The sequence below is a fragment of the Geotrypetes seraphini genome, chromosome 7 (assembly GCF_902459505.1).
Source record: "Geotrypetes seraphini chromosome 7, aGeoSer1.1, whole genome shotgun sequence".
NCBI classification, from domain to species: Eukaryota; Metazoa; Chordata; class Amphibia; order Gymnophiona; family Dermophiidae; genus Geotrypetes; species Geotrypetes seraphini.
In genome coordinates, this window is record NC_047090.1 from 83,039,421 (window position 1) to 83,067,122 (window position 27,702).

The window sequence follows — 27,702 nt, forward strand, 5'->3', positions numbered from 1 at the left end:
TGTGTTGGTGTTCTAGTGCTCACCACAGTGTTTAAGATGCTGTCTTTTCCTAGGTACACCATTGTTGTGTGACTCATGGATTATTACTAAAAATAACTTTTTTATATAGAGGAGGGAGTTGTCAAAAAATGATCAGCACTGGCTATCATATATACTAGGTACGCCACTGGATTTAATGACCCTATTCTAACTTTACTGTTGACGTAGGTGTTGTCCCCTCCCCCCATACACACACACTATAAAGAATTAAATTAAAGTTGTATTAACATCAAGCAGCTTTCAAATGACGTTATAAGCAAAAAAAATAAAATATTTTTAATACATTGTTAATTATTACCTGCATCTTTACTTAAACTGTTTTGCCTAGCTCTCACTTTGATCTTTATCTGCTACTTTTTTGTTATGCTGTAGTGCACACATCAAACACAAAGCCCGGGGGCCGAATTAGGCCCGCCTGGCCATTTTATGTGGCCCTCGGTGACTGTGCTGCATCTAAGTGCCTGTGTAGCACCTGAACACATTGCCCCACACCCAGCGGCGCTTCAAGCTCCTCACCGTGCTGCCTCAGTATCCATTTGCAGGCAGAAGGACCCAGTCCCAGAAAGCTAGTTAGGAGCAGGGCGCTCCACACAAGTGCTTGACCGCGCCACAGATGTCTCAGGGTGAGGAAGGATCTATACTTCTACTAAGACTAAGTATCTTAATAAAAAATTTGGCCTGCAACTTAGCCTGTGTTTCAGATTTCAGTCCCCTATGTGATTGAGTTTGACACCCCTGCTGTAGTGCAATCACACAGGTCTCCTTCAAGGCTCAGTAACACCTCTCCATAAATTATGTGGAAGAGGTCTGGAAGTGGGATCGCATCTATTTCAGTGAGACCTCAGGAAGGAACCTAGTGATCAAAACATTATTAGAGGTGCTGTAGAGCCGTTTCTTGTATGACTGGATGAGCTATATTTAACTTTTTTTTTTTTAGTTGTTTAAATTCATGCAGAAATAAATGGCTAGATTGAACCTAATGACTTCATTAACAGATTTCCCTTTTTTAAACCTCCATACCATTTGAAAGAGGGCGAATATCTAATTATTCACTTCTAGAATTGGATACTTCTTAAATTTAGTAAAAATATTCTGGCACAAGTGTCAAACCTTAAAAAAGGAAGTTATATTGAGCATTGGAAAATAATAATAATTAACTAATAAAAATAGTACACATTTAATTTTCCACACCACCAAGCGCTCCTTTTATCAAGCCGCACTAGTGGTTTAACACGCATAATACCGCGCGCTAAACCGCCAGCCGCACTAGCTGCTACCAGCTCCCTTGAGCAGGCGGTAGTTTTTAGGCCAGCACGAGGGTTAACACGTGATGAAAAGTCACGCGCGTTAACCCCGCTAGCGCGGCTTGATAAAAGGAGCCCCAAATTTCCACGTCCCGCCCCACCCAGCTACTTTTTCATGCCACCCGACTGGAAAAAATTTCTGGAGAGAACACTGTAGTTGTGTTGATAAACATTTATAAACAAAGCCCTGCCAGTTGAAGATCTCTTCCTTTAGTTCAGCAGCCAGAACTTTGATTTATAAAATGACAAATTGTACAGAATATTGTTTCTTTTTACACTTTAATAAAATAAGTTTAGTATAAAACTGATTGAGGCTTGTGCAGAAGGGATCAGATGGTTTGCGGGGATGGGGTGGAGATTGGGACCGAGCTCACAGGGACGGGACGGGGACTGAGCTCGCAGGGAAGGGATGGGGCCAAGCTCACGGAGACAGGGCAAAGATAAATTTATCCCCCGTGTCATTCTAAAATATGAAGGTTCCCTTTTGAAATTCCAGAAGGACTTAACCCCCTTCAAAAAATAAGTCCTATGTATCATCTGGCTGAGGGCTGCAAAAAGCAGTCCTCAGTTATGCCTCTCCTGTCCACCTCTCTTTCGCGATAATTTTATAAATGTTTATAACTGCAAGCCTCTTTGACAACTACTGTTGAAAGCAGATCAAGCAAACGATTAGTAAATAATTTGAAGTTGCACTTGTTAAGATCCAAGGAGCTTGGAAAACTAAACCAATTTCCTTTGCTACTAAATAAAATTCTGAAAGTATAAATGAAATACTTGCTTAATATCTCTAGGTTATTCACTTACCTTTTTATTTCCTGTTCCTTTTGTCTAGGAGAAAGAGATTCTCCACCATTGAGAATCTGTTCTAAATTCTTTGTCTCTATGGACCCATTTGGCTCTGAACCTGACAATCCAAGCAAAGACCGCACTCTCTGGGACCGTACATCTAATATTGTATCTGTGTAGCCTACTTCCTGAAGATACCTAACAAAAGAGAACAAACACACAAAATGTAATACACATGGTACAGATGGGCTTCTCACACATGAAGACAAATTAAACATATGGTATTAAAAATGGAAGATTAGGTTCTTACCTCATTAATCTTTTCTGTTATAAGACATTGGATTCTGAACCATAGCTGTTGCATCCCATTAGTTGTGAACTTGCAGAAGGGTGTCACTCAAAACTTTGAACTCCTCCCCTTTTGCAGAGGAGAAAAGTTCCCTCTTCAGTCAGTACCAAAACAATGGAACCCCACTGAAATAGAAGAAAAGAGAAGGAGGGGCACGGGGAACTTCCCCATCTACAAACCATATTCTGTTCTGCTCTGTAACTTATGAGAAAGAACAATAATTAACAACAAAAATCAACAATGATCAAAAAGTGAAGCAATGAGTAGCTAGGAACCAACCTGCTAAGTACAACTAGTAGAAGTTATAAAAATACCCCATAGGAGAAAGGGAATAGGAGCCCTCATGTTCCCAATGTTTTGTCTTTTCTACAAAACATTCAGAATGCCGCAGTCAGAATCATATTTGACCTTAAGAAGTTTGAACATGTCACCCCTTACTATCGAGAATTGCATTGGTTACCAATTGAGGCACATATTATTTTTAAGTTGGGTTGCTTCTATTATATAGTCTTTGTTGGTCAAGCTTCATCTTAACTAATTGAAACATTTCTCAGTTCTGCTCAAAAGCATCTTCGAAAATCACGTGTTCTGTATGTCTTTCCATCGGTCAGGAGTTGCAAATTTAAAAGATATCATGAATGTGCATTCTCATATCAAGCAGCAACATGGGACAAGGTCTTTAAGAATGAGTTATCAAATTCATTCTCCTATTTACATTTTAGAAGGCATTTCAAAATTTGTTTGTTTTCCAAGTTTTTGAGTAACACCTTCAAATTTATTTCTTATTCTACTTCATTTTGACATTTAAGTTACATTCTTCCGATCTCTCACCCTGATGTTAATAATTATTTAATCTTTTGTAAACCTCACTGAACTCTGAGTTATGCGGCTAGAAATTGATTTGATGTTATATTATGTTGTGTTATAAATAGAAGGTGTCTGAAAATGGACAACGGCAATATCTGAGGCAGAATTCAGGCAAATCAAAAGACTACACAGGGTGGGGCATTCAGAATCCTATGTCTTATAACAGAAAGATTAACGAGGTAAGAACCTAATCTTCCATTCTGTTTCAAAGACATAGGATTCTGTACCATAGCTGATGTACCAAAGCAATGCCAGACATCTAGAGGAGGACAGATGAGCCTGCCCGCAGTACTGAGGACCCAAAATCGGCATCCTCTTGAGCCACCACATCCACTTTGTAGAACCTCATACAGGTATGAAGAGTAGACCAAATAGCAGCTCTACAAATTTCATCAGGCAAAATAGCCTGGGACTCTGCCCAGGAAGCAGCCACACTTCTAATAGAATGTGATGCAACTGAGATAGGGGGCTATTTACCGCAAAGTTAAAACAGTAGATCAGGCATGGTCCCTACTGAAAAATACTATCACGGAAGCACAAAATCTCTACATTCCGTGGATTTCCAAAGAAAGGAAAACCAAAGGCAAAGGAGAACCGGCATGGCTTACTAGAGAGGTGAAGGAAACCATAAAAGAAAAGGACTCCTTTAAAAAATGGAAACGCACGAAAACAACCGAAGCTTGGAACAAACACAAAGATGATCAAAAGAAATGTCACAAGGCGGTGAGGGATGCCAAAAAGGACTATGAGGACAAAATAGCGCAAGAGGCCAAAAATTTCAAGCCATTCTTTAGATATGTAAAAGGAAAAAAACCTACAAAAGAGGCAGTGGGACCGCTGGATGACCAGGGAAGAAAAGGGTACATCAAGGAAGACAAACAAATTGCAGACAGACTAAATTCCTTCTTTGAGTGTGTCTTTACAAAGGAGGACGCCGCAACAATACCAGAAGCAGTGAAAGTGTTCAAAGGAGTAATAGAGGACAGCCTCAACACAGTAGAAGTGGACTTGGACCAGATATACTACCAGATCGACAATCTTAAAAGCGACAAATCCCCTTGGCCTGATGGAATTCACCTGAGAGTCTTAAAAGAACCGAAGGTTGAAATTGGAGAGCTTTTGCAAAAACTTGCCAACCTGTCAATTAGAACTGAACAGATACCGGACGATTGGAAGATAGCGAATGTCACGCCAATTTTCAAAAAAGGATCAAGAGAAGAACCGGGCAACTACAGATCTGTGAGTCTTATAGACCTGTGGTTCAAGCACTGATTAAAGATAGCATAGTTCGGACCTTGGATACACACGACCTGATGAGAGCCAGTCAACATGGCTTCAGGAAAGGGAAATCATGTTTGACGAATTTACTTCAATTTTTTGAGACTGTGAACAAACAAATTGATAGTGGAAACCGGTGGACATAATATACTTGGACTTCCAGAAAGTGTTCGACAAGGTTCCACATGAAAGACTTCTCAGCAAACTACAAAGCATGGAACAGAGGGAGATATACTAAGATGGACAGGCAAATGGCTGGAGAACAGAAAGCAGAGAGTGGGCATAAAAGGGAAGTTCTCAGACTGGGAGAAAGTGATTAGTGGTGTGCCTCAGGGCTCGGTACTTGGGCCCATCTTATTTAATATTTTAATCAATGACCTAGAAGAAGGAACATCCAGTGAGATCATCAAGTTTGCAGATGACACAAAGCTATGCCGGGCAATCAGATCGCAGAAGGATAGCGAGGAACTCCAGAGTGACTTGTGTCAGTTAGAGAAATGGGCGGAGAAATGGCAGATGAAGTTTAATGTGGGAAAAGTGCAAAGTAATGCATTTAGGCAGAAAGAACAAGAAACACGAGTATAGAATGTCAGGTGCAACTCTGGGTAAGAGCGAACAAGAAAAGGACCTGGGTGTACTGATAGATAGGACCCTAAAACTGTCGGCACAATGCACGGCAGCGGCAAAGAAAGCAAATAGAATGCTAGGCATGATAAAGAAAGGAATCAAGAGTAGATCGGAGAAAGTTATAATGCCGCTTTATAGGGCAATGGTCAGACCACACTTGGAATACTGTGTCAAACATTGGTCTTCCAACCTAGAGAAGGATATAAAACTGCTGGAGAGGGTGCAGAGACGAGCAACGAAGCTAATAAAAGGTATGGAGAACTTGGAATACGAGGAATGACTTAAGAGACTGGGATTGTTCTCTCTTGAGAAAAGGAGACTGCGAGGGGATATGATCGAGACTTTAAAAATACTGAAAGGAATCGACAAAATAGAGCATGAAAAAAAATTATTTACAATGTCCAATGTGACACGGACAAGAGGACATGGACTGAAGCTAAGGGGGGGGCAAGTCCAGGACAAATATCAGGAAGTTCTGCTTCACGCAACGAGTGGTGGACACCTGGAATGCTCTCCCAGAGGAGATTATTGCGGAATCCACCGTTCTAGGATTTAAAAGCAAACTAGATGCACATCTACTTATGAGAGGCATAGAGGAATATGGGCGACTAAAATTACACCAGGTGTACACCTGGCTGGGCCTCTGCATGTGCGGATTGCCGGACTTGATGGACCAAAGGTCTGATCCAGAGATGGCAGTTCTTATGTTCTTATGCAGTTCTTATGCAATATAAGAAGAAGAAGAAACTGCCATGTGAATCCTTCTGGCAATTGATGCCTTAGAAGCTGGTTTATTTAAGTATTTATATTCTGCTAAATCCACAGTTCGAAGCGGATTACAATTTATATAAATTGACTCAACTTAAGGCAAATTAAGAAAAAACTCTCTCTGTCCCAGATGGGCTCACATTCTAAATTAAAGTGGCTAGGAAATAAAGCAAAATGAACAGTATTATAAGTATGTACATATCTAGGGAAATAGCATAAGAATAAAAAATAAATAAAATAAAACAGAAATACAAAAGATTAAATAAATCCCAAATAAAGCAAACTAAAAATAAGATAAATAATAGATAAAAGTCCGGCCAGTCAATATGGTGGAGTCGGAATAGCATAGCAGGCAGACAGGATCTCAAACATTCAGATGGCCAACAGCTGCACGATGGATTGGGACCACTCTCGCACAGTTCCCTCCAATCACTGCAGGGCCTTTCAGATGAGCGGGCCAGCTCCGAGGCAGAGCGACTGTGCCTTGTTTAGCCACGCATGTTGGATGTCTTCAGGGATCATCTTCTGTCAATGCGCAGTTTCCACATCATCCATGATGCGCCACCTTTACCCCAATAAACCACCCAAAGGGACCATCAATCTCCTTGTCTTGATTGATTGACACAAAAAGGTGGTCGAATAGCCAGGAACAGCACAGTTACTTACCGTAACAGGCGTTATCCAGGGACAGCAGGCAGCTATTTTCACATATGGGTGACGTCACCGACGGAGCCCCGATGCGGAAGCCTCACAAGCAGACTTGCTTGTAGAAACTAGAAGTTTTAAGTCAGCCGCATCGCGCATGCACGAGTGCCTTCCCGCCCAGCACAGGGCGTGTCTCCTCAGTTCAGATAGCTAGCAGAGAAGCCAACCAGGGGAGGTGGGTGGGTTGTGAGAATAGCTGCCTGCTGTCCCTGGATAACACCTGTTACGGTAAGTAACTGTGCTTTATCCCAGGACAAGCAGGCAGCCTATTCTCACATATGGGTGACCTCCAAGCTAACCAGGATGGGATGGTGGGAGTGTTGGCAACTTAGGAGAATACATTTTGTAATACTCTCTGGCCAAAATGGCCATCCCGCCTGGAGAAAATATCCAGACAAAAGTGAGAAGTGAAAGTATGAACCAAGGACCAAGAAGCAGCCTTGCAAATTTCCTCAATAGGTGTAGATCTGAGGAAAGCTACCGAAGTTGCCATTGCTCTGACCTTATGGGTTGTGACTCTACTCTGTAGGGGTAATCCAGCCTGGGCATAGCAGAAAGAGATACAAGCAGACATCCAGTTGGAGATGGTACGCTTAGAGATAAGATGTCCTAACTTATTTGGATCGAAGGAGACAAAAAGTTGAGGAGCTGTTCTGTGCGGTTTGGTGCTTTCCAAATAGAAGGCCAAAGCACGTTTACAGTCCAAAGTATGAAGAGATGATTCTCCAGGATGAGAATGAGGCTTTGGAAAAAACACTGGAAGAATAATGGATTGGTTGAGATGAAATTCCAAAACCACTTTAGGTAGAAATTTAGGATGAGTACGGAGAACCATCTTGTCATGATGGAACACAGTGAAAGGTGGATCAGCAACTAAAGCTTGCAACTTACTGACTCTTCGAGCAGAAGTTAGGGCAATGAGAAACACCACTGTCCAAGTGAGATACTTCAGATGAGCCGTAGACATTGGTTCAAATGGAGGCTTCATCAATTGAGTAAGAACAACATTGAGGTCCCAAGCCACTGGAGGCAGTTTGAGAGGAGGTTTGACATTGAATAGTCCTTTCATGAATCTGGAAACCACCGAAAGAGCAGAAAGGGGTTTTCCTTCAATAGGCTGATGGAAAGCAGCAATTGCACTGAGATGGACTCGTATCGATGAGACTTGAGGCCAGTTGAGACTTGCAGGAGGTAATGAAAATAGATGACTCCTCAGGATCCGGAAGCGGTGACCTGGAGCGAGGAGTTGGGGCCTCAAAGAACTGGAAGGTCTGGAATGAGGCCCAGATGAAGAAGGCTGTTCTTTAGAAGATCTGCACCTCGATGGATGTCTCAATGAAGTCCTCGATCGGCAACGAGAGTGGTGCTTGGAAGCAGGTCTCGAGGATCGAGGAAACTTCGGCCTATGTACGGAAACAGGCAATGCTGCTGGTGAATGGACAGGGCTCGAAGCTGTAGATCGAAACTCGGTGGTTTGGATCGAGAAATCTCAAAGCACTCCCAAAGACTCTGCTCCTTGTATGGAGTGTGCGGATTCCTGTCAAGACACTCACAAAGAATCTACTCCTTGTATAGAGTGTGAAGGTTCCAATCGAAACACTCGCAAAGAATCTATTCCTTTGCATAGAGTGTGAAGGTTTCAATCGAGACACTCGCAAAGAATCTACTCCTTGCATCAAGTATGTAGTAGCCAGACCAGACACTCGCAAAGTTCTGCTCCTTGCATAGTGTGAAGGTTCCAATCAAGACACTTGCAAAGAATGTACTCCTTGCATCGAGTGTGTAGATGCCAGACCAGACACTCGCAAAGACTCTGCTCCTTGCATAGAGTGTGAAGCTTCAGCTCGAGGCACAAGCAGGGACTCGACCTCGCAGGAGACTGATTGCCCAGGCTGGATTACAGGAGGCATTGTCGAGGCAGAACCATATTTGCTCAATAACTGAACAAATTGCTGCTCCAACATGGTCTGGAGAGAAGCCTGCAAAGGTGGATCCGCATCTGAAACCGGACCACTTGCTGAGGCTAAAGGCTCGAAGGTGGCAGTGGTGAGGACCAGCACAGGAACCTTCTGTTGAGGTATCTGACCTGAGGGGAGCTCAGGGGAAGATAAAGCAGGTGTGCTCAGGGCGAAAGACAATCCAAATGAGGACGGTCTGATGAGGCTCAAGGTCGGTGAAAGCAGGAGACCCTCGCAAGAAAGAGGGACTGAGGTAGCACTCGAGGTTGAGGGTGTCACCGAGGAGTTCATGCTGAAGAATTTCTCCAAGAAAACTCGATGATGTTTAAGGGCTCAAGGTTGAAGAGTAGCTCAGTGCTCGCAAGACTTTGGATTATAGGCAGGCCCTATTCATGAGAGAAATCGCACGCTGGCAGTGGCTACACTTCTTGAAGTCCGTGATCGGCTGGGACATAGAAGGGAAGAGAGCCACTGTGAAGTTGAAGCTCGTAGGCTGCAGTCACACTGCCTGGCCTGCCAGTCAGTTACTGAAGAAAAAATTAAAAATTAAAATAAGTCTTCTTTTTTTAAAAAACTGTAAAGAAAGAAACGCAGTGATTCGCGAAGAAAATAAACACAAATCGCGGTGAGAGAAGGCACGAAAAAACAAAGTTAAACACAGAGAGTCAAAGACGGACTTTTCAGCTCCACGGAAAACTGAGAACTGAGGAGACGCGCCCTGTGCTGGGCGGGAAGGCACTCGCGCTTGCGCAGTGCGGCTGACTCGAAACTTCTAGTTTCTACAAGCAAGTCTGCTTGCGAGGCTTACGCATCGCGGCTCCGTCAGTGACGTCACCCATATGTGAGAATAGCTGCCTGTTTGTCCCAATTATTGCATAATGTAAATTCCAGTGAAAAACAAAATTCTTTGCTGCAAATTAGCATAGAAAAAGTTCTTATACTTTGAACAGTCACAAGCAATCACTTAGCTTGATAAAAGGTTCTGACGGGGCCCGTTTCGATCTTGCGTCAGGGAACCAAATGGAGCACTCAGCAAAGTTCTCAAAAAGTGGTGGTGTCTCAAAAATTCAAGTTTCATTCATACATATGAGCCTCCTCCACGGAACACTGAAAGGTGGAGGGCTGCTAGAGATCAAGTTTCAATGAAGAGGTGTCAGAAATGACACGTGAAACAGAAGTTGATTTGAAAAGATGGCACAGAGGGATTACCATCATGGTCTACAGCTGTCTGTCTCCTGACCTCCTGTTCCCAAAAGGGACCTCAAATCATCCAAGGATGTGACAGAGTCTTGAGATAATAAAGACATGGAAAGAAATTTCCAGACCTCCTAGTTCTGCTCCAAAGGCTCACATACACTAGGGAAAGGTGTGTTATAAGACAGAAAGACCTGCTTGGGATAAGAAGCCCCATATAGTGGAGCTGGCACACTCACAGGCAGCACAGTGCTTCCTGGGCATGTCAAATAGGCTTTCCATAGGAGACTGACAAAATCTGAGTCCCCAAAGACCCCTCCAGGGCTTCTAACTGGGGAGGTAGCACCTCTTCCACCTCCATGCACTTGTGTTTTACCCCCTCATTGCATGCGGCCTCTGGACCGGATCTCTTTGCCAAAGACAGGGCTTTTTGGGGAGCTAGTGGCTTGGAGGAACCAAGAGAGACTGAGCCCAAAGCTCCTGCTTCTTCCTCCAATGCCCTGAGGCACTTGGAACATGGCTGCTCCTCATCCAGCACCTCCCCACAGAAAATACATAGATTAGAGGCAGACTGACCTGGGGAATCCATTTCAGATGATCCATAGGCAAAATGAAGGGTTTTGAGGCAGAAAAAAGCACTTTGGGGGGAAAAAAAATCACAAAAAAATCCAAGATGGCTACCACCAGAAAATTTGGGAGCTTAATTGAAAAATTTTTTAAAATGTCAAAATGGGTGTTTTAGAGATGGAGGAACCTAATTCTAACTCAAGAACCCCCCACCCCACCCCAATTTTCCTCATAAAGAATAATGGGAGTACTCACTGTGACTTCTGCTGCCTGTCAGCTTGTAGCAGGCCTGCCTGCCAGCTTGTAGCAGGCCTGCCTGCAGGGAAAGATTTTCTGCCTCAGAAAGTGGTAGGAACAAGTCCACCACTGGAGATCTTCTGGCTGCAATGGGCAGTCCCCAACCATGGACTCCCACCCCCAAAACTCCATACAATGCATCAGGAGAGAACATTTGTAGCCATCTCCCTGATACCCAGAGGGTTGTTACACAGGGGCCTCACAGCCTGCGCTCAAGCCTTTGATAAATCAGCAGGCAAGCAAGCTTCCAGGGGAAAAGACCCTGTGTTCCTGAAGAGTCACAATGCAGGCTGGCTCCACAGGTACTCAGTGCAAGATTGGCCTACGAGCAGAGGTCCACCCATGCGGGACTGCATCCTTTTCTGAGTATCCCGAGAAGGGGACCTCCAACCACCAAAGCCACACAGGAAAAGAGAAAACAGATGGTAAAAATACTCAAAAATAAGAAAAAGAAAGCAAAGCAGATCAGAACATACCTTCTGAGTTTGCTAGCAGAAGGAAAAATTGAAGAGGGACCTGTTCTCCACTACTGCAGATTCACGACTAATGGGAAGCAAAAGCTATGGTACAGAATTCTATGTCTTTGTAACTGAAATGAGGCTCATTTAGAACAGGAATGTCATAATTTAACATTTATACAACACTAGTGGTAATGGCTGCATTCCTCAAAACAACATGTGCCCATTTTTCTCTGTTCACAACAATGAAACTGCAACAAACATACAAAATTTAATGAACAAAAAGCACAGTTACTTACCGTAACAGGTGTTATCCAAGGACAGCAGGCAGATATTCTCAACATATTGGTGACGTTATCCACGAAGCCCCGATGCAGACAGCTTCACAAGCAGACTTGCTTGAAGAACTTTTAGAAAGTTTGCGACAGCCGCATCGCAAAATGCGCGAGTGCCTTCCCACCCAAGGTAGGGCGCACGTCTCCTCAGTTCAGATAGCTAGCTAAGAAGCCAACCAGGGGAGGTGGGTGGGTTGTGAGAATATCTGCCTGCTGTCCCTGGATAACACCTGTTACGGTAAGTAACTGTGCTTTATCCCAGGACAAGCAGGCAGCATATTCTCAACATATGGGTAATAATAATAATAACAACAGTTTATATACCGCAGGACTGTGAAGTTCTATGTGGTTTACAATGATTAGAAAGATGCTACAAATAGACTAGAACTTACATAGTTGAAGAATAGAGGCTAACAGTTTAAGGGAACAGTTGTGATGGGGAGATTGTGATGGGAGAGATTGTACAGATTCACTACCTAGGTATTTCAAGAAAAGGTATGTCTTTAAGTGTTTCCTAAATTCACCATAGTTATTTGCGTTTATAATTAGTTTTTCCAAGTTTTTGCCCTATAATGCTGCCTGGTAAAAGAGAAGATGTTGATGGTCTTTTAAATTTACATCCTCTAACCGGTGGGGAGATGAACTTTGGGTGTGTACCTCTCTTGTGTCTATTGGTCGAGAAGTGGAAGAGGTCAATTATATATTGAGGGGCTAAACCGGATAGTACCTTAAAGCAAAAGCATCCCAGCTTGAACTTCGCACATGCTTCCATCGGCAGCCAGTGTAGGAGTCGGTAGGAAGGGGTTATGTGATATGACTTCTTCAACCCAAGGATCTACCTGACCGCCGCATTCTGCACCAGTTGCAGTCTCTGCATGTTCTTCTGGGCGATTGCCAGATGGGTGATGTTACAATAATCGAGATGGTTTAGTATTAGAGATTGTACCAGAATTCTGAATGATAAAGCGTTAAAATATGCTCTAATAGACCTAAGCTTCCAGAGAGTAAAAAAAACCCTTTCTGACTAGGGAGCTCACTTGGTCTTTCATGGTTAGGCCTTGGTCCAGTATTATCCCCAGAACCTTAATTGTATTTTTTTTAAAGAACTTTATTCAATTTTCTATATTGTTCTCCCAGGGGAGCTCAGAACGGTTTACATGCATTTATTCAGGTACTCAAGCAGTTTTCCCTCTCTGTCCCGGCAGGCTCACAATCTATCTAACGTACCTGGAGCAATGGGAGGGATTAAGTGACTTGCCCAGGGTCACAAGAAGCAGCGTGGGTTTGAACCCACAACCTCAGGGTGCTGCGCCACACTAGGTTGAATAGGGTAGCTGAGTTTGTTGATGCATGGTGGTGTTGGGGTGACAAGTGGGTGTGGCGAGGTCACAAAGAATTTAGTTTTTTCTGGATTAAGCTTCAGTCTGAATTCTGTTGTCCATTGTTCCGTCAAGTTTAGTACTTCTGTAGCCATGGGGGTAGCTTCAGAGAGAGAAGTAGCAAATGGGATAATGATTGTAAAGTTGTCTGCGTAACTGAATAATTTTATACCTCGCTGGGCCATATGTGCACCTAGTGATGACATGTAAACATTGAAGAGCAGTGGGGATAATGGTGACCCCTGTGGAATGCCAGATGGGTTTCTCCAGGTATTAGAGAGGTTGTAATTGAAATGTACTTGATAGGTGCGGGACATAAGGAAACCTTGGAACCAGTTTAGAACCTCACCTCTGATGCCAATTGCGTCTAAGCATTGTAACAATTTCTCGTGATCGACTAAGTCAAAGGCTGAACTCATGTCAAATTGCATGATCAGGGCATTATGGCCCTTGCTGAATAGGGAGCGTAAGTAATCCAGGATCGCTGCGATCACTGTCTCGGTGCTAAACAGAGGTCTGAAACCAGATTGGGTTTCATGTAAAAGAGAGAAGTGACCAAGGTATTCCATCAATTGGGTATGTACCAGATCTTCCATGATTTTACAAAGAGTGGGATGGATGCTACTAGCCTATAGTTGGTTATCGATGCTAAGGATTGTTTACGATTTTTTGGAATTGGGGTAATTATAATGTGACCGTTATTAGTTGGAAATTTTCCAGTTTTAAAATTATCGGTCAGATAGTTCCACAATGTTAGATTAAAGTTTAATGGGGCTGCTTTCATAATGTTAGGGGGACAGGGATCTAGAATACAGTGTGATTTAGTGTACTTGTTATATAGTTTGATGTAATTATTCCATTCTAGAGCTTAAAAGGAATTCCAAATCATATTTGCTGGTATTTCATTTTCTTGTATGTTGGCTATTTGTTGTGCACATATGTTGTTTGTCGAACAGTTGTTTCTTAAGTTTATAATTTTTAAATTAAAATGTTGAGCTAGATCATTTGCTGAAGGTGGCTTAGTATTATGCATGGATTGAGTGTGGCGTGTGGTGTCAAATAAATTTGTAACCAAGTTGAACAGTTCTTTTGTGTTGATTCCTTTAGAATTGTTATTGGATGTATTAATTTTGGATGAATAGAATGCTTTCATTTTTCTTTTATCAATAGTTTGTAGCTCTTTATGTTGGATCTCCAATTGTTTTGGTCTGCTATTTGTCCCATTGTTTTCCAGATCCTTTCTAGTCGTCTAACTAATTGTTTCATTTTTAATAGTTCAGAGTCGAACCATTTATTATATTTATTTGAGCAGTTTTTACTGTTTCATTTAGGGGAAATTTTATCTAGAATGGATGTGCTTGTATTCATCCAATGATCCCCAAAATCATCCATTTCTCTTATTTCCTCTCGTAATTCGTAATGTGCCCAGTATTCCTCTGGGTTAATATGACCCCTTGTGAGATGTTCTTTTTTTATCTTTAGGTGTGTTTTAGATTTTAGATGATTCCAGATTAAGTTAAAATAGTAAGTAAAATGATCGGACCAGATATCATGATACCAGGTACTGTCGGATAGAGAGATGGAAGGATCTAGGATCTCCTTTGTGGACATAGCTACCACGTCTAACTGATGGCCTTTTTCATGTGTTTGCGTGGGTAAAGGGAGATTGTAGTTGAGCGAAGATAGGAAGTTTTTAAAGTCTTTCGCGGCTGGGTTGTTCTCGGCCTTTAAATGTAGGTTTATGTCTCCTGCTATAATACTATATGAAGGCGTAATTGAATTATGTAGAACAAATTCGTAGAAGTACTCTCTGGCTTTTGGCCAACTTTTCGGTGTGATGTTATCTTCCGTTGTTTGTGATTACTTTAATTTGATTTACTCTTTCTTCCTGTTGGTTAATTAAAAGTCTAATAGGTGCATCAGGGTGATATACAGAGTTAAGTTGTGGATGGAGTGAGTTAACATCCTTAATGTTATTGCTTATTAAATAGATCAATAGAATCAATAGGAGATTCATGTTTGCAGATTATTGTGATTCTTTCCTGTAACAATAGTTATGTTGGTTTCCCTGTCACTTGTTAAGTTTAGTTAAATTTGATTGAGTTTTGTTAGGTTTGGTTCAAGGCCGCGGAGGGAGGGGAACGCCGAGAGGTGGAGCTGGACTCCCACACTGACCCGGTCTATCTCCCCTGCTGCAGGACGCTGTAAATCCGTTGGGCAGCTCCCAATAGCAGTGGAGCTGCCCTGAAGAAGAAAGAAGTAAATCTGAAGCCGCGGGGGGCGTCGGGAGATGGAGCTGGACTCCCACACCAACCCAGTCTATCTCCCCTGCCGCGGGACGCTGAAAATCCATTGGGGCAGCTCCTGATAGCAGTGGAGCTGCCCTGAAGAAAGAAGTAAATTTGAAGCCACGGGAGGGGTCGGGAGGTGCAGCTGGACTCCCACACCGATCCAGTCTGTCTCCCTGCCGCGGGATGCTGAAAATCCGTTGAGGCAGCTCCAAGCTAACCATAATGGGATGGTGGGAGTGTTGGCAATTCAGGAGAATAAATTTTGTAATACTGCCTGGCCAAAGTGGCCATCTTGTCTGGAAAAAGAATCCAGACAATAATGAGAGGTGAATGTATGAACCGAGGACCAAGTGGCAGCTTTGCAGATTTCCACAATAGTAGTAGATCTAAGGAAAAATACAGATGCCGCCATGGCTCTAACGTTATGGGCTGTGACGCGACCCTTTAGATGCAGTCCAGCCTGAACATAGCAGAAAGAGATGCAAGCCACCAACCAGTTGGAGATGGTGAGCTTGGAAACTGGATGTCTCAACTTGTTTGGATCAAAGGAGACAAAAAGTTGAGGAGAAGATCGCTGTGGTTTAGTCCTTTGCAAGTAGAAAGCCAAAGCACGCTTACAGTCCAGAATATGAAGAGCTGTTTCTCCAGGATGAGAATGAGGCTTTGGAAAAAACACTGGAAGAACAATGGATTGATTGAGATGAAATTCTGAAACCACTTTAGGTAAGAATTTAGGATGAGTATGGAGGACCACCTTGTCATGTTGGAATACTGTGAAAAGTGGGTCCTCTACTAAAGCTTGTAGCTCACTGACTCTGCGAGCAGACGTGAGAGCAATGAAAAAAACCACTTTCCAAGTGAGATATTTCAGATGAGCTGAAGACATTGGTTCAAATGGAGGCTTCGTCAACTGAGTAAGAACAACATTGAGATCCCAAACCACTGGAGTTGGTTGGAGAGGCGGCTTGACATTCAAAAGTCCTTTCATGAATCTGGAAATCACGGGATGAGCAGAGGGTTTTTCCCTTCTATAGGCTGATGGACAGCAGCAATTGCACTGAGATGGACTTGAATGAATGTTGATTTGAGGCCTGATTGGGATAAATGCAACAGGTAATCCAAAACTGAAGAAAAGGAGGTAGATTGAGCCTCCTTGTGATGAATGGTGCATCAAGCTGAAAACCTAGTCCATTTCTGGTTGTAACAGTGCCTAGTGGTAGGCTTTCTGGAAGCCTCAAAAATGTCCTTGACAGATTGCGAGAACTGTAGATTGGCAGTTATGTTGAAAGGTACCAAGCTGTCAGGTGCAGAGACTGCAGGTTGGGATGAAGCAGAGATCCCTGACTCTGTGTAAGCAGAGACAGAAAAACTGGTAGAAGGCTCCCTGCTGCTGAGTTGATATAGAAGGGAGAACCACGGTTGTCTGGGCCACCGAGGAGCTATCAGAATCATGGTGGCATGTCCGTATTTGAGTTTGACGAGTGTCTTGAGAATGAGAGGAAATGCATACAGAAACTGATTCATCCATTCCGGAAGAAAAGCATCTGTCTCCAGATGGTAAGGAGAGTATATCCTGGAACAGAACTGAGGCAGTTTGTTGTTGTGGGGAGATGCAAAGAGATCTACTTGAGGAGTTCCCCACTGAGAAAAAATGTGATGGAGAGGCGATGAATTGAGCGTCCACTCGTGAGGTTGCAGAAGACGACTCAATTTGTCCGCCAGACAGTTTTTCTCTCCTTGAATGTAGACCACTTTCAGAAAGGTGAGGAAGGAGAAGCAGGTAAAGGACAGAAGACATGTACAGGTGAAGAGAAGTCCTGTACAGGTGTACAGGCTAAGATCCTAAGCCCTCCATGAAACTGGAGGTGAAGATAGACCCTTGAGAACCCCAGATTAACAGAAATATGACAGTACTATTACAGGCCTACAAACACTCTATTAGAAGAATCACATCTCTCATATGCTCATTCTCTTTGCTAACATAAGCAGTTTCATCGAAACTCATCTTTCACAACAGAAACTAACAGGCATCTGCTAACCATAGCAAACTAGAAGTTTGTTTGTGAGAAAGGAAATTGCTAGTATCAGAAGGGGATTACCACATCTCTATAACTTAGGTCAAGTTGATTTACCAGAAATAAGATCAACCACAAGAATATAAAATTGACAATTGAGCAAATAAATACCGGAATGGGATAGACCTTGTTGCTTAGAAATTGATGATTCTTGATATTAAAAGCACATGTCAGGAAACTAGGGGGAAGCCATTTGGCAATAGGACATCACACTTCAATATGACTCAGAAAGTATATGACTCAGAAAATATATGTGTTAACCAATTAGTGAAATGGAAACAAAATGACAATTATGAATATCCAATAGAAATTGAGAACGTAACACATACTAACGTGGTCTTAGGTTGCTTACTAGGGGATTAATCAGGACAGACACCAGGTATACGAAAGCTTTCTGTATATTCTTTGTTGACTCCATTTGCTGAAAACTTTTTCTGTAAGCTGACTATTATTGTTTACTAATAAATATATTACTTATACAGCAGAGTTGTCGTGTGAGGTCACTGATCCATGGAGGTTTCATAACGTCTTCAAAGGTGTTGTGAAGAATTGCCCAATTCCAAATCTTCTGAGCTTCCTGGCAAAGAGGAAGAGATCCTGTTCCTCCCTGCTTGTTGACATAGTACATGGCAACTTGGTTGTCTGTATGAATGAGGACTACTTGATCATGAAGAAGATGCTGAAAAGCTTTGAGAGCATTGAAAATTGCTCTGAGTTCCAACAGATTTATGTGACACTGACGATCTGTGCTGGACCAATGTCCTTGAGTATGGAGACCATCGAAATGAGCCCCCAAGCATAGGTTGAGGAATCTGTCATGAGGACCTTCTGATAAGGTGGCGTTTGAAACAGTAAACCTCTGGATAGATTGGAAGAGAGCATCCACCAGTGGAGAGACTGTCTCAACGTAGGAGTGACTGTATTGTGCTGAGAGAATGGGTCGAGAGCCTGCGCCCACTGAGATGCCAGGGTCCACTGAGGAATTCTGAGGGGAAGTCTGGCAAAAGGAGTTACATGAACTGTAGAGGCCATGTGACCTAGCAGAACCATCATGTGTCTCGCTGAGAGTGACGTGAGAGATGATACTTTTTAACAAAGTTGAATGAGAACATCCTGACGTTGTTGAGGAAGGAATGCTCTGAGTTGCACAGTATCCAGTTCAGCTCCAATGAACCATAGAGTCTGAGAGGGCTGTAGCTGGGATTTCGGAAAGTTGACTTCCAACCCCAAACTTTGGAGGAACCAAATAGTCTATTGGGTCGCTACAATAACCCTCTGAGATGTTGAATCTTTGATGAGCCAGTCATCCAGGCACTTGGTGAAAACTCTGGGAGATGATGCCAGGCCAAAGGGTAGCACTCTGTACTTAAAATGATGATTTCCCACCTGAAATCTGAGAAACATACGAGAGGCTGGATGAATGGGGATGTGAGTGTAAGCCTCTTTGAGATCCAGAGAGCATAACCAATCGTTGTGATCTAAAAGGGGACACAAAGATGCTAGGGACAGCATCTAAAATTTTTCTCTGAGATCCAAAATAGGTCACAGATCTCCCGTCTTCTTCAGGACAAGGAAGTAATGGGAGTAAAACCCCGTGCTCTGCTGTTCCAGGGGAACTTCCTCGATGGCACGGAGATGAAGCAGAGCTTGAGCTTCCTAAAGAAGAAGGGTAGTCTGCGACGGACTGGAAGGATACTCTCTTGGGGGAAGATCTGGTGGAACTTGAATGAAGTGAAGAGAGTAACCTTCCCTGATGATAGTGTGGACCCAGAAGTCGGATGTAACAAGCTCCTATCATTGGTAAAAATGATGGAGATGACCCCCAATAAGGGGAGGAGAGGACAGAGGCAAAATGATTGAAGTTATGCTCTGTGTCAGATGGTCAAAAAGACTGAAAGGCCTTGGGTGCAGCAGGAGTCTGAGGTTTTTGCTGTCATTGCTGTTGTTTCTTAGGAGGCAGCCTTGACTAAGGTGCTGACTTTTGAGAAAAACGTCTCTGGTAAGATGGAGTAGACCTATAACCCTTAGCAGTGGAAGGCTTTGGCCTGATTAAGGAAGCAAACAACTTCTCATGCTCAGATAAGCACTTTGTAGCTGCTTCAATAGAGTCATCAAACAACTCAATGCCCTGGCATGGGATGTTGGCCAGTCAATCTTGTAGATTCGGGTCCATATCTACGGTGCAGAGCCAGGCCAGCCGGCGCATCGCCACCGAGAACCCAGTGACTCTAGAGGACATTTCAAACGCATCATATTACATTACATTAGGGACTTCTATTCCACCTATACCTTGCAGTTCAAGGCGGTCGCATGCAAAGTTGACCTAGAGTGTGATGTATGGAAATTCTGGAAGTCGATGTTGAGAAAGATATTTGAAAAAAAATCAGGCATGGCATTGACCAAATGCTTCAGGTAAGATGTGAAGACAAAGTTATAGTTCAAAATTTGGTTTGTCATCATTGAATTTTGATACAGCCGACGACCAAACTTGTCCATGGTCCTGCCCTCTTGGCCAGGAGGGACGGTGGCATAAACTTTGGCAAGATTGGTTCTTTTTAAAGAAGACTCCACGTGAAGAGACTGATGGGATAATTGAGACTTCTCAAATTCCTTACAATGGACCATCTTACAGCGAGATTCCAACTTTGCTGGCACAGCAGGAACAGAATATGGTGTATCAAGATTTCTTATGAAAGTTTGAGAAAGAATGCCTTTCATAGGTAACTTGAGAGACTCCCTAGGAGGATGAGGCATACTCAGTTCTTCCAAATACTCCTTAGAATATTTTGAGTCAGATTCCAAAGTGATCTTTACTCATCTGGCATAGAAACTTGGTGAAGGACACTGGATCTGAAGAGCTATGACCCCGTTGAGGAGACGGTGAATGGGAACCCTTCGAGGTACCTCTCATAGCAGAGAACAAAGGTGAAGCCTCTCTGGAGTATTGATACCTGAGATCTGAATCCATAGGCAAAGATGACCCACTTCTGGTGCAATTGGTGTGGCTATGGACTCTGAGGAAGACGACCTCAAGAAGAGTGTTGCCTCAATTTTGAGACGTGTTTCCTGGGTAGCTACAGACCCACCGGTTCTAAGGTTGGCTTATCCGGAGGAGTTGGCTTAGCTATCCTACCTGAGGGAGACAGTGAGGATAACGGCACTTCAGGAGAAGATTTAGCTGATTTCCCCAAAGATGAAGACTTCCCCGTCGAGGAAGGTTTGAGCGAGGTCGAGGTTAGAGGTTTTTGCCCCGTAGAAGACTTTGCTGGAGTTGAGGCCTGGGCCAGAATCGGGGTCAAGGCCTTAGGTAGAGGCCGATCCATTTCCCTAAATATTTTTTTTAATCTGGACTCAACGACGTTTAAGGGCTCGATTTTGAAGTGTAGTACAGTGGTGGCACAACTCCGGATGATGATCAGGTCCTAAACATTGTACACACCACTTATGTGGGTCAGTGATGGAGATCGCGCATTGACACCAGCTACACTTCTTGAACCCTGTGACCGGCTGGGACATGGAACGAAACATGGCCGTGGCAAAATCGAAGCCCACAGGCTGAGGCTGCAGAGTAGGCCCCGCCGTGACATGATGTTAAAAAAAAAAAATATATATATATATATATATCTCAAACGCGCAAATAACACAGCGACCCTGTAAAGAAAATACACGAGCTGCGGTGAGAGAAGGCACGAGTAGAACTAACTCTTGCGCAGAGCCTTGAAACGAGGGCTTCTTGGCTCCATGGAAAACTCAGAACTGAGGAGACGTGCACCCCTCGGGTGGGAAGGCACTTGCACATGTGCGGTGCAGCATTTGCAAACTTTCTAAAAGTTCTTCAAGCAAGTCTGCTTGTAAAGCTGTCTGCATCGGGGCTCCGTGGATGACGTCACCCATATGTTGAGAATATGCTTGTTCTGGGATAATCCTAATTTCAACTCAAAAGGAATTAACACAAGATAATCAATTTAGTGCTAGATGTACTAAAATGCACTACAGTGTTTATGTTTATTAAAGTATTTACTATACCACCTAATGGGTTAGTAGTATAGCAAAGCCTTGGCTAGTATCAGCCAGCATTTCTGTTCCACTATCTTTGGCATTATTTTCTACACTGTGTGGGAATAGCAAGCAGACTTCCCTTGCAGAGGGGGTTTGTGAATTAGGGCAGTAGTTAAGACCAGGGGTTGGCAACTCCGGTCCTCGAGGGCCGGAATCCAGTCTGGTTTTCAGGATTTCCCCAATGAATATGCATTGAAAGCAGTGCATGCAAATAGATCTCATGCATATTCATTGAGGAAATCCTGAAAACCCGACTGGATTCTGGTCCTTGAGGACCAGAGCTGCCCACCCCTGAGTTAGACTGTCTACTTCATAGGAAGGAAATTTGTTCTTGGAGGCTGATCATCATTACTTAACTACTGTAACATCATTTATTTGGGAACCTTCAAAAAAAACCTCCAAAAACTCTGAATCATTCAAAATTCAGCAGTTCGACTGATTTTTGGGTTGAGAAAATGGGAACACATTAGCCCCTACTAACTAAAACTTCACTGGCTACCCCTGGAAGCAGGAGTTTTGTTCAAATTTTTTTGCCTTTGTTATAAATTTGGCCCCTACATACCTGGTTTCTCAATTTAATCTGGACAGTCCTATTAGGCCCACACGCATAAATCACATGTTCACCTTCCCATCCTTAAAGGACTGCCGCTATAAAAGATTCCTGGACAGAACTCTTGCCTCCCAGGCAGGTAAATGGAACGACTGGCTGGGTAACATTATCATGCATTCCTCATCCTACTTCAATTTTAGAAAAGCAATAAAAACAAATTTGTTCAATCGATTGTAACCTAAAAATCTTATAATGTATCACTACTCCCAACCTGTACCTTATATACGATGACTTTGTATTGTACCAGTTCACTGTATTGTACCACTTCACTGATTGTTCAGCACCTCTTATTGTAAACCGCCTTGAACTATCATGGCTTTGGCGGTATAGAAAAAAAATTAAATTATTATTTTTATTACTTCTGCTGTGAATGGCCTTTAGAGTTGTCCTTTCTAGGACTCCTTTCCCATCTTTCTTGTTGTAAGAGACCCAAGATGAGCTAGACCTCTGCCAAAGTTGACCATAGGGCTTCCATTTTGAACGCCTTGAATAATATACTTGCAGTTGTGGTAAGCCATTTCTAAGCCCCAAATAGCAGTAGAAAACTACACCATTTCCATTATCAACATCTTAAACCTGCAGGGGCATAACTTGAAATCTTGATAGTGGGTCAACCATAGGGAAAAGCAAGTCTACAAGTCTTTGTGTCATACCCCTTTACTTACCTTGTTCAAAAGTAGGCTGAAAACCCACCTTTTTGAGATAGGTTATGAGTTGAAGACTTACTCCCCACTGCTCACCATCCTAGCCAGTAGTTTTAACCATCCCCGCTAACTGTAACCCCTACACATAGACCAGGGGTCTCAAAGTCCCTCCTTGAGGGCCGCAATCCAGTCGGGTTTTCTGGATTTCACCAATGATAATGCATGAGATCTATGTGCATGCACCGCTTTCAATGCATATTCATTGAGGAAATCCTGAAAACCTGATTGAATTGCGGCCCTCAAGGAGGGACTTTGAGATCCCTGACCTAGACTAATTAAAAATAGAAAGAAAGGAATGCAAGATAATCAAAAAGATAGAAAAGAAAAAGACACGTGCTTTTTTCAGCCTCAAAACCCTTCATTTTGCCTAGGGAGGAATGGAAAAATAGATCTAGATCCTGTCAGCAGGCAGCCAGCCCCAGGCAGCTTACAGACTAAAAACAGTAAGACAGAAATGCCATGTTATTGCATGCAAATATTTAAACAAGTTATTAGTAAACAGAACCATACTGCAAAAAATTGCATTGCGTACAGTAAATAATAAATGTCAAGCACATGTTATGTGGTGGTGCACTTCTTTAAATCTAAAAATTTAGGCAGGCTTTTACAAATCTGCGCTGTCAAACAGCTCATGCTAAATGCCGAGCCACCCAAAGGAATCAAATGAGTGGCTTGGTATTTTAGTTATGTGCTGCTTAGCAGCGCGCCTTTATAAAAGGCCCCATTAATTACCTACCTTTAAAAACTTGAGACAAGGGGGGAGGATACACGATTACGGACGGCTGCTGACAGCGTTATGAATGCTCAAGATCATACTTGCCGCCATTTTACCTCATTGCAGTAATCTTTGGAAAGTCAACTGATTTTGGAAATGTCGCACACTAAGAGGAAGGGAGTGGTGATGTCTCCGGCTCTTTCATCCTCCCCAATCCAGTCTATGCTTCCTCAGATCTTCAAGCATCAGATTGCTACCAACACTCGGCCAGGAAATCGGGGGCCAGGCTCTGCAGCAGAACCGAGAGTGGGCGCGCTCAATTCTTTGGAGCAGAACATCTCTGAACCCCCCAATAATCTCCATGCCTCCATGTCCAGCTGAGGCACGGAGTTTTGAGTTGAGCCCCAGGAGAGAGGAGGAGGAGAACCCAGAGCTGGACTTAGGCCAAGCTTCCCCTGTGGTAGAATTAAAAGATGGGAAGAACAAAGAAGGGGCTGGAAAACTGATCCCCATGCCAACAATCACTCTGGAGTCACTTTTTCTGGCCATAAGCAAGCTAGATATGACAGTGAGAAAAACAGCATAGAATATGGAGGTATTGGTAGCTAAACTTGATGCTTTCTCCTTTAATGTTGAAAAGGTAAAAAAGACTGTATGGAAAATATTCAGACAGAAACTAATACCGTGAAAGACTCTATTTCAAAAGTTATTAAAGATCAGAATTTTTTCTCCCGGTAGATTGAACAAATAGAGAATTTCAATAGACGTTTAAACCTCAAGGCATTAAATTATCCAAAAATTGTGGCTATGTCTCCAGTTGAAGTATTTAAGACATATCTACTAGAGAATTTGAATTTCCCACAGGAAACTATTCTACCTATAAATAAAGCATATTATTTACCAGTTACTAAAGATAAAAAGAAATTTTGGAACAGGGGTCATACTTGTAATTGGAAGTGGGATTACAAAACAAAATTTACAGGATCTTATAGCAATGCTTGAAGATTCTCTTATTGATGTTAAGGAGCGAGCTACTTTGATAGTAAATTTTGTGTTTGAACAAGATCTTGCCTCTATTATGATAATTTATTTAAAAAAAGATGTAACTCCTTTTTGTGGTCAAAGAATATGGATATACAGTCAAACCTCGGTTTGCGAGTGTTTTGCAAGACAAGCAAAACTTTCTCGCAAATCTTGCCTCGCAAACCGAGCGTTAACTCAATATGAGAGGCATGGCCCCCCCCCTCCCCCGCGAACCGGTATCGCCTGCCTGCCCGCCCAAACCCTTACCTCTTTGGGCACCGCCAAGCAGCACCAATCCACAGGACATGCCGGGGCCCAAAGAACCTGCCGCCTACTGCTGATTCTGCTGGGCCTTGAGCATCTGCGCATGCTCAAGGCCTTCTAGCTCCTGCTCTCTCCAATATTCTAGTGTAAATCATATTTTTATTGTTGAACAACATAAAACAACGAACAATCGCAGGAACAGCAGCCAAAAGAGGTCAACAATAGAAACAGTTTTCTTTTTTCCACCCCTCCCACAGGGCTGGATTAATTATTTGAGGGCCCCTAGTCACACAAGTCCACTGGGCCCCCCTGGCCCTGCCTCGTCCCCTACCCCGCCCATGTCCTGCCTCATTTATCTGTTTTCTTATTTACTTCTTTATTTCCACTTGTATTTCTCTTTTTTTTTTTTTTTAAATTCAAAACAAAGAAAGATTAGCATAGCAGTGCACAGTTTCTCTTCTATGCAACCCCCAAACATCTCTGAATAAATCCCCCTTCCTTCCCACCTACTTACTCAGGACTTTAACTCTGAACCCTTTCCATGCATATATAAAAGTGTTCAAATATTTGTAAAGCAGTAATACTATCCAAAATATAAGTTTATATTAATAACCAAGTTTACAACGCCTCTAACTGCCTCACTCTATATCAACCAACTGTAACCCATATGTATGTATAAACAACCAAATCTGTAACTCCTCTAGTACGTTCCACTCCATGTATGTTAACTTGCAACAAAACAACAAGGCAAGCAGTCCACCAAAGAATCCAACATGAAACAAAAGAAGATTGGCAGAAAATAAGGAGATTCAAATCAGGTTAATTCAAGGTGCTCCCAAGAACCATTCCTGATGCATTTCGCCAAACAAGGCTAGTCAACGCTAACAAAAAACCATGTCTTTCATACAAACAGATCACAGAAAACACCTTTGCCTAGTATGGAATATGTAATCACAAACTAGTTTCTCCCCTTTTACAAAACTGTAGTATGGTTTTTAGACATGGCAAGCACTAAAAAAATGTAAAAGGAAGGAAAAAATAGAAATACGTAGACAAAAGTTAAATAAAATAACCAAGAAGCTGGACTTTGCATACAATGCAACACCACAGAAATACATGTTCCCTAAAGCAAAAAAATAAATAAATAGAAAATTTTTTTCTACCTTTGTCTTCTCTGGTTTCTGCTCGCCTCATCTTCTGTTTTTCTGTGCCACTTCCAGAAACTGTATGTCTCCCCCTTCCATCTTTCCCTTCACCCCCATTGGTCTGGCATCCATCTTCTTCCAGTCTCTCCTCCAATGGTCTGGCATCTCTCTCCTCTCCTCTCCCTTCCCCCCACTTCCATCAGCATCAGCCCCCTTTCTTTCCCTCCAACCCAATTCCATCCAGTATCCTTCCCCCTTATGTTTTCCCCCTTTCTCTGCACACTAATTCTATCAGTATCTGCCCCCTTTCTTTCCCTCCAAACCAATTGCATCCAGTATCCTTCCTCCTTATGTCTTCCCCCTTTCCCTGCACACCAATTCCATCTGCATCTGCTCCCTTTCTCTCCTTCTACCACCCTTTCCACACGGCAACAGAAACGCCCCCCCCCCCCAGCAATGGCAACGGGCCCCCCACCCAACGACAACACCGACCATCCGTCGTCGTCCCCCGGCATCGACTGACAGCAACGCGGCCTTCCACCGGCATCAACGGCAATGCGGCCGGCTCAGCTCCATGAAGATCCCGCGATGACTGCATCTGCCTGAAGAAGTGACCTAGGAGAGGAATGGACCGGCAAACGCATTCATCGTGGGACCTTCTTGGAGCTGCGTTGGCCGCGTTGCCTTTGATGCCAGCGGAAGGCCGCGTTGCCGTCTGTTGATGCTGGGAGGGGGCGGCCGGTGTTGTCGTCGTTGTCGGGTGGGGGCCCATTGCCGTCTGAAAAAAAAAAATTGGCATATTGGTAAGTCGTCCTTCAGCGGGTCCCCCTGACTATTTCGGGCCCTAGGCACATGCCTACTGGTCCTAATCATTAATCCGACCCTGCCCTCCCATACCCAACCCAAACCAGAACCCCCCTTTTTGTAGGATACTTCCCCTCTTTTTTTATGCCAAAGCAAAAGGACCAATAACAAGACGTCTGAAAGCTGTACTCTTAAGCTTCTCAGACTTCCCAGTACCGGACCCCTCTCCCAACTCTCCCCCACCAGAGTCCTCCCCCCCCAAAAAAACAAAAAACCATGCACTCAACCATCCACTCCAAAATACACACCATTCTCTCTCGCCCACAAGGCCTCGGGGAACAGGACAAAGGCAGGAACAAACCACCGAGAAAGGCTGGTTAAAAGGCATTCAGCACTAAGCTCCTAGCCCGGGGGGGGGGGGGTTAATGACTGAATGTATGCGTCCCAAGTCAAAAGGAAGGCCTTCTTCTGTTTGAAAGAGAGGTGAGTGTGACACTGCTCCATAAGCATTAAACTATGGAGACGGTTGCGCCAGGCCCACAAAGCAGGTGTAGTCAGCTGCAGCCATACACTCAAAATAGTTTTCTTGCCCAGAACAGCAGCCCTTCGAAGCAGCAACTGATGTCCCCGTGCAGTAATTCTAATGAGATTCTTGGAGACACCGACACCCACTACTGTGTTGCAATGATTGGGTTCCAGTCCATCACTTTGCTGGCCCCTCCCACGTCCAAAAAGCCTTGTTCTAGGCGTTTTTGACTTGGATGAATTTTTGGATGAGAATGGGGTATAAAGATAGACTTAGCGGTATGGCTAATCAAATGGCTGGATGTATAATTAGACAATTTTCAAAAAAAAAAACCAAACCAAATTTGGACGTATTTTTGGGGAATGGACTTTAGACACTGCCGACTTTGGGTGACTTGCAATTTATGCCCAAAATGGACTTAACACATATATATCAATGAGAAGATCTTGTAAAAGCTTGTAGCAATAATTTATCTCAATGTACTCACAGACCTCAGTGATACCATCTGTATGCCACTAAACTTTAGATCATACAGACATAGTCGGTATCCCTAATCGTCATAGGTCATGTTATTT

At 43.3% G+C, this 27,702-nt stretch overlaps 1 protein-coding gene across 4 annotated transcripts in view; it reads right to left on the bottom strand.

The window, feature by feature from the left end:
* STRN3 (striatin 3) overlaps window positions 1-27,702 on the bottom strand; it is a 317,039-nt gene that overhangs the window by 186,795 nt on the left and 102,542 nt on the right. For all 4 annotated transcript variants that reach the window (XM_033950963.1, XM_033950965.1, XM_033950962.1 and 1 more), the window contains one exon: window positions 2,148-2,327. In XM_033950963.1, coding sequence (XP_033806854.1) covers window positions 2,148-2,327 — 180 coding nt within the window. The remainder of the gene's footprint in view (window positions 1-2,147; window positions 2,328-27,702) is intronic.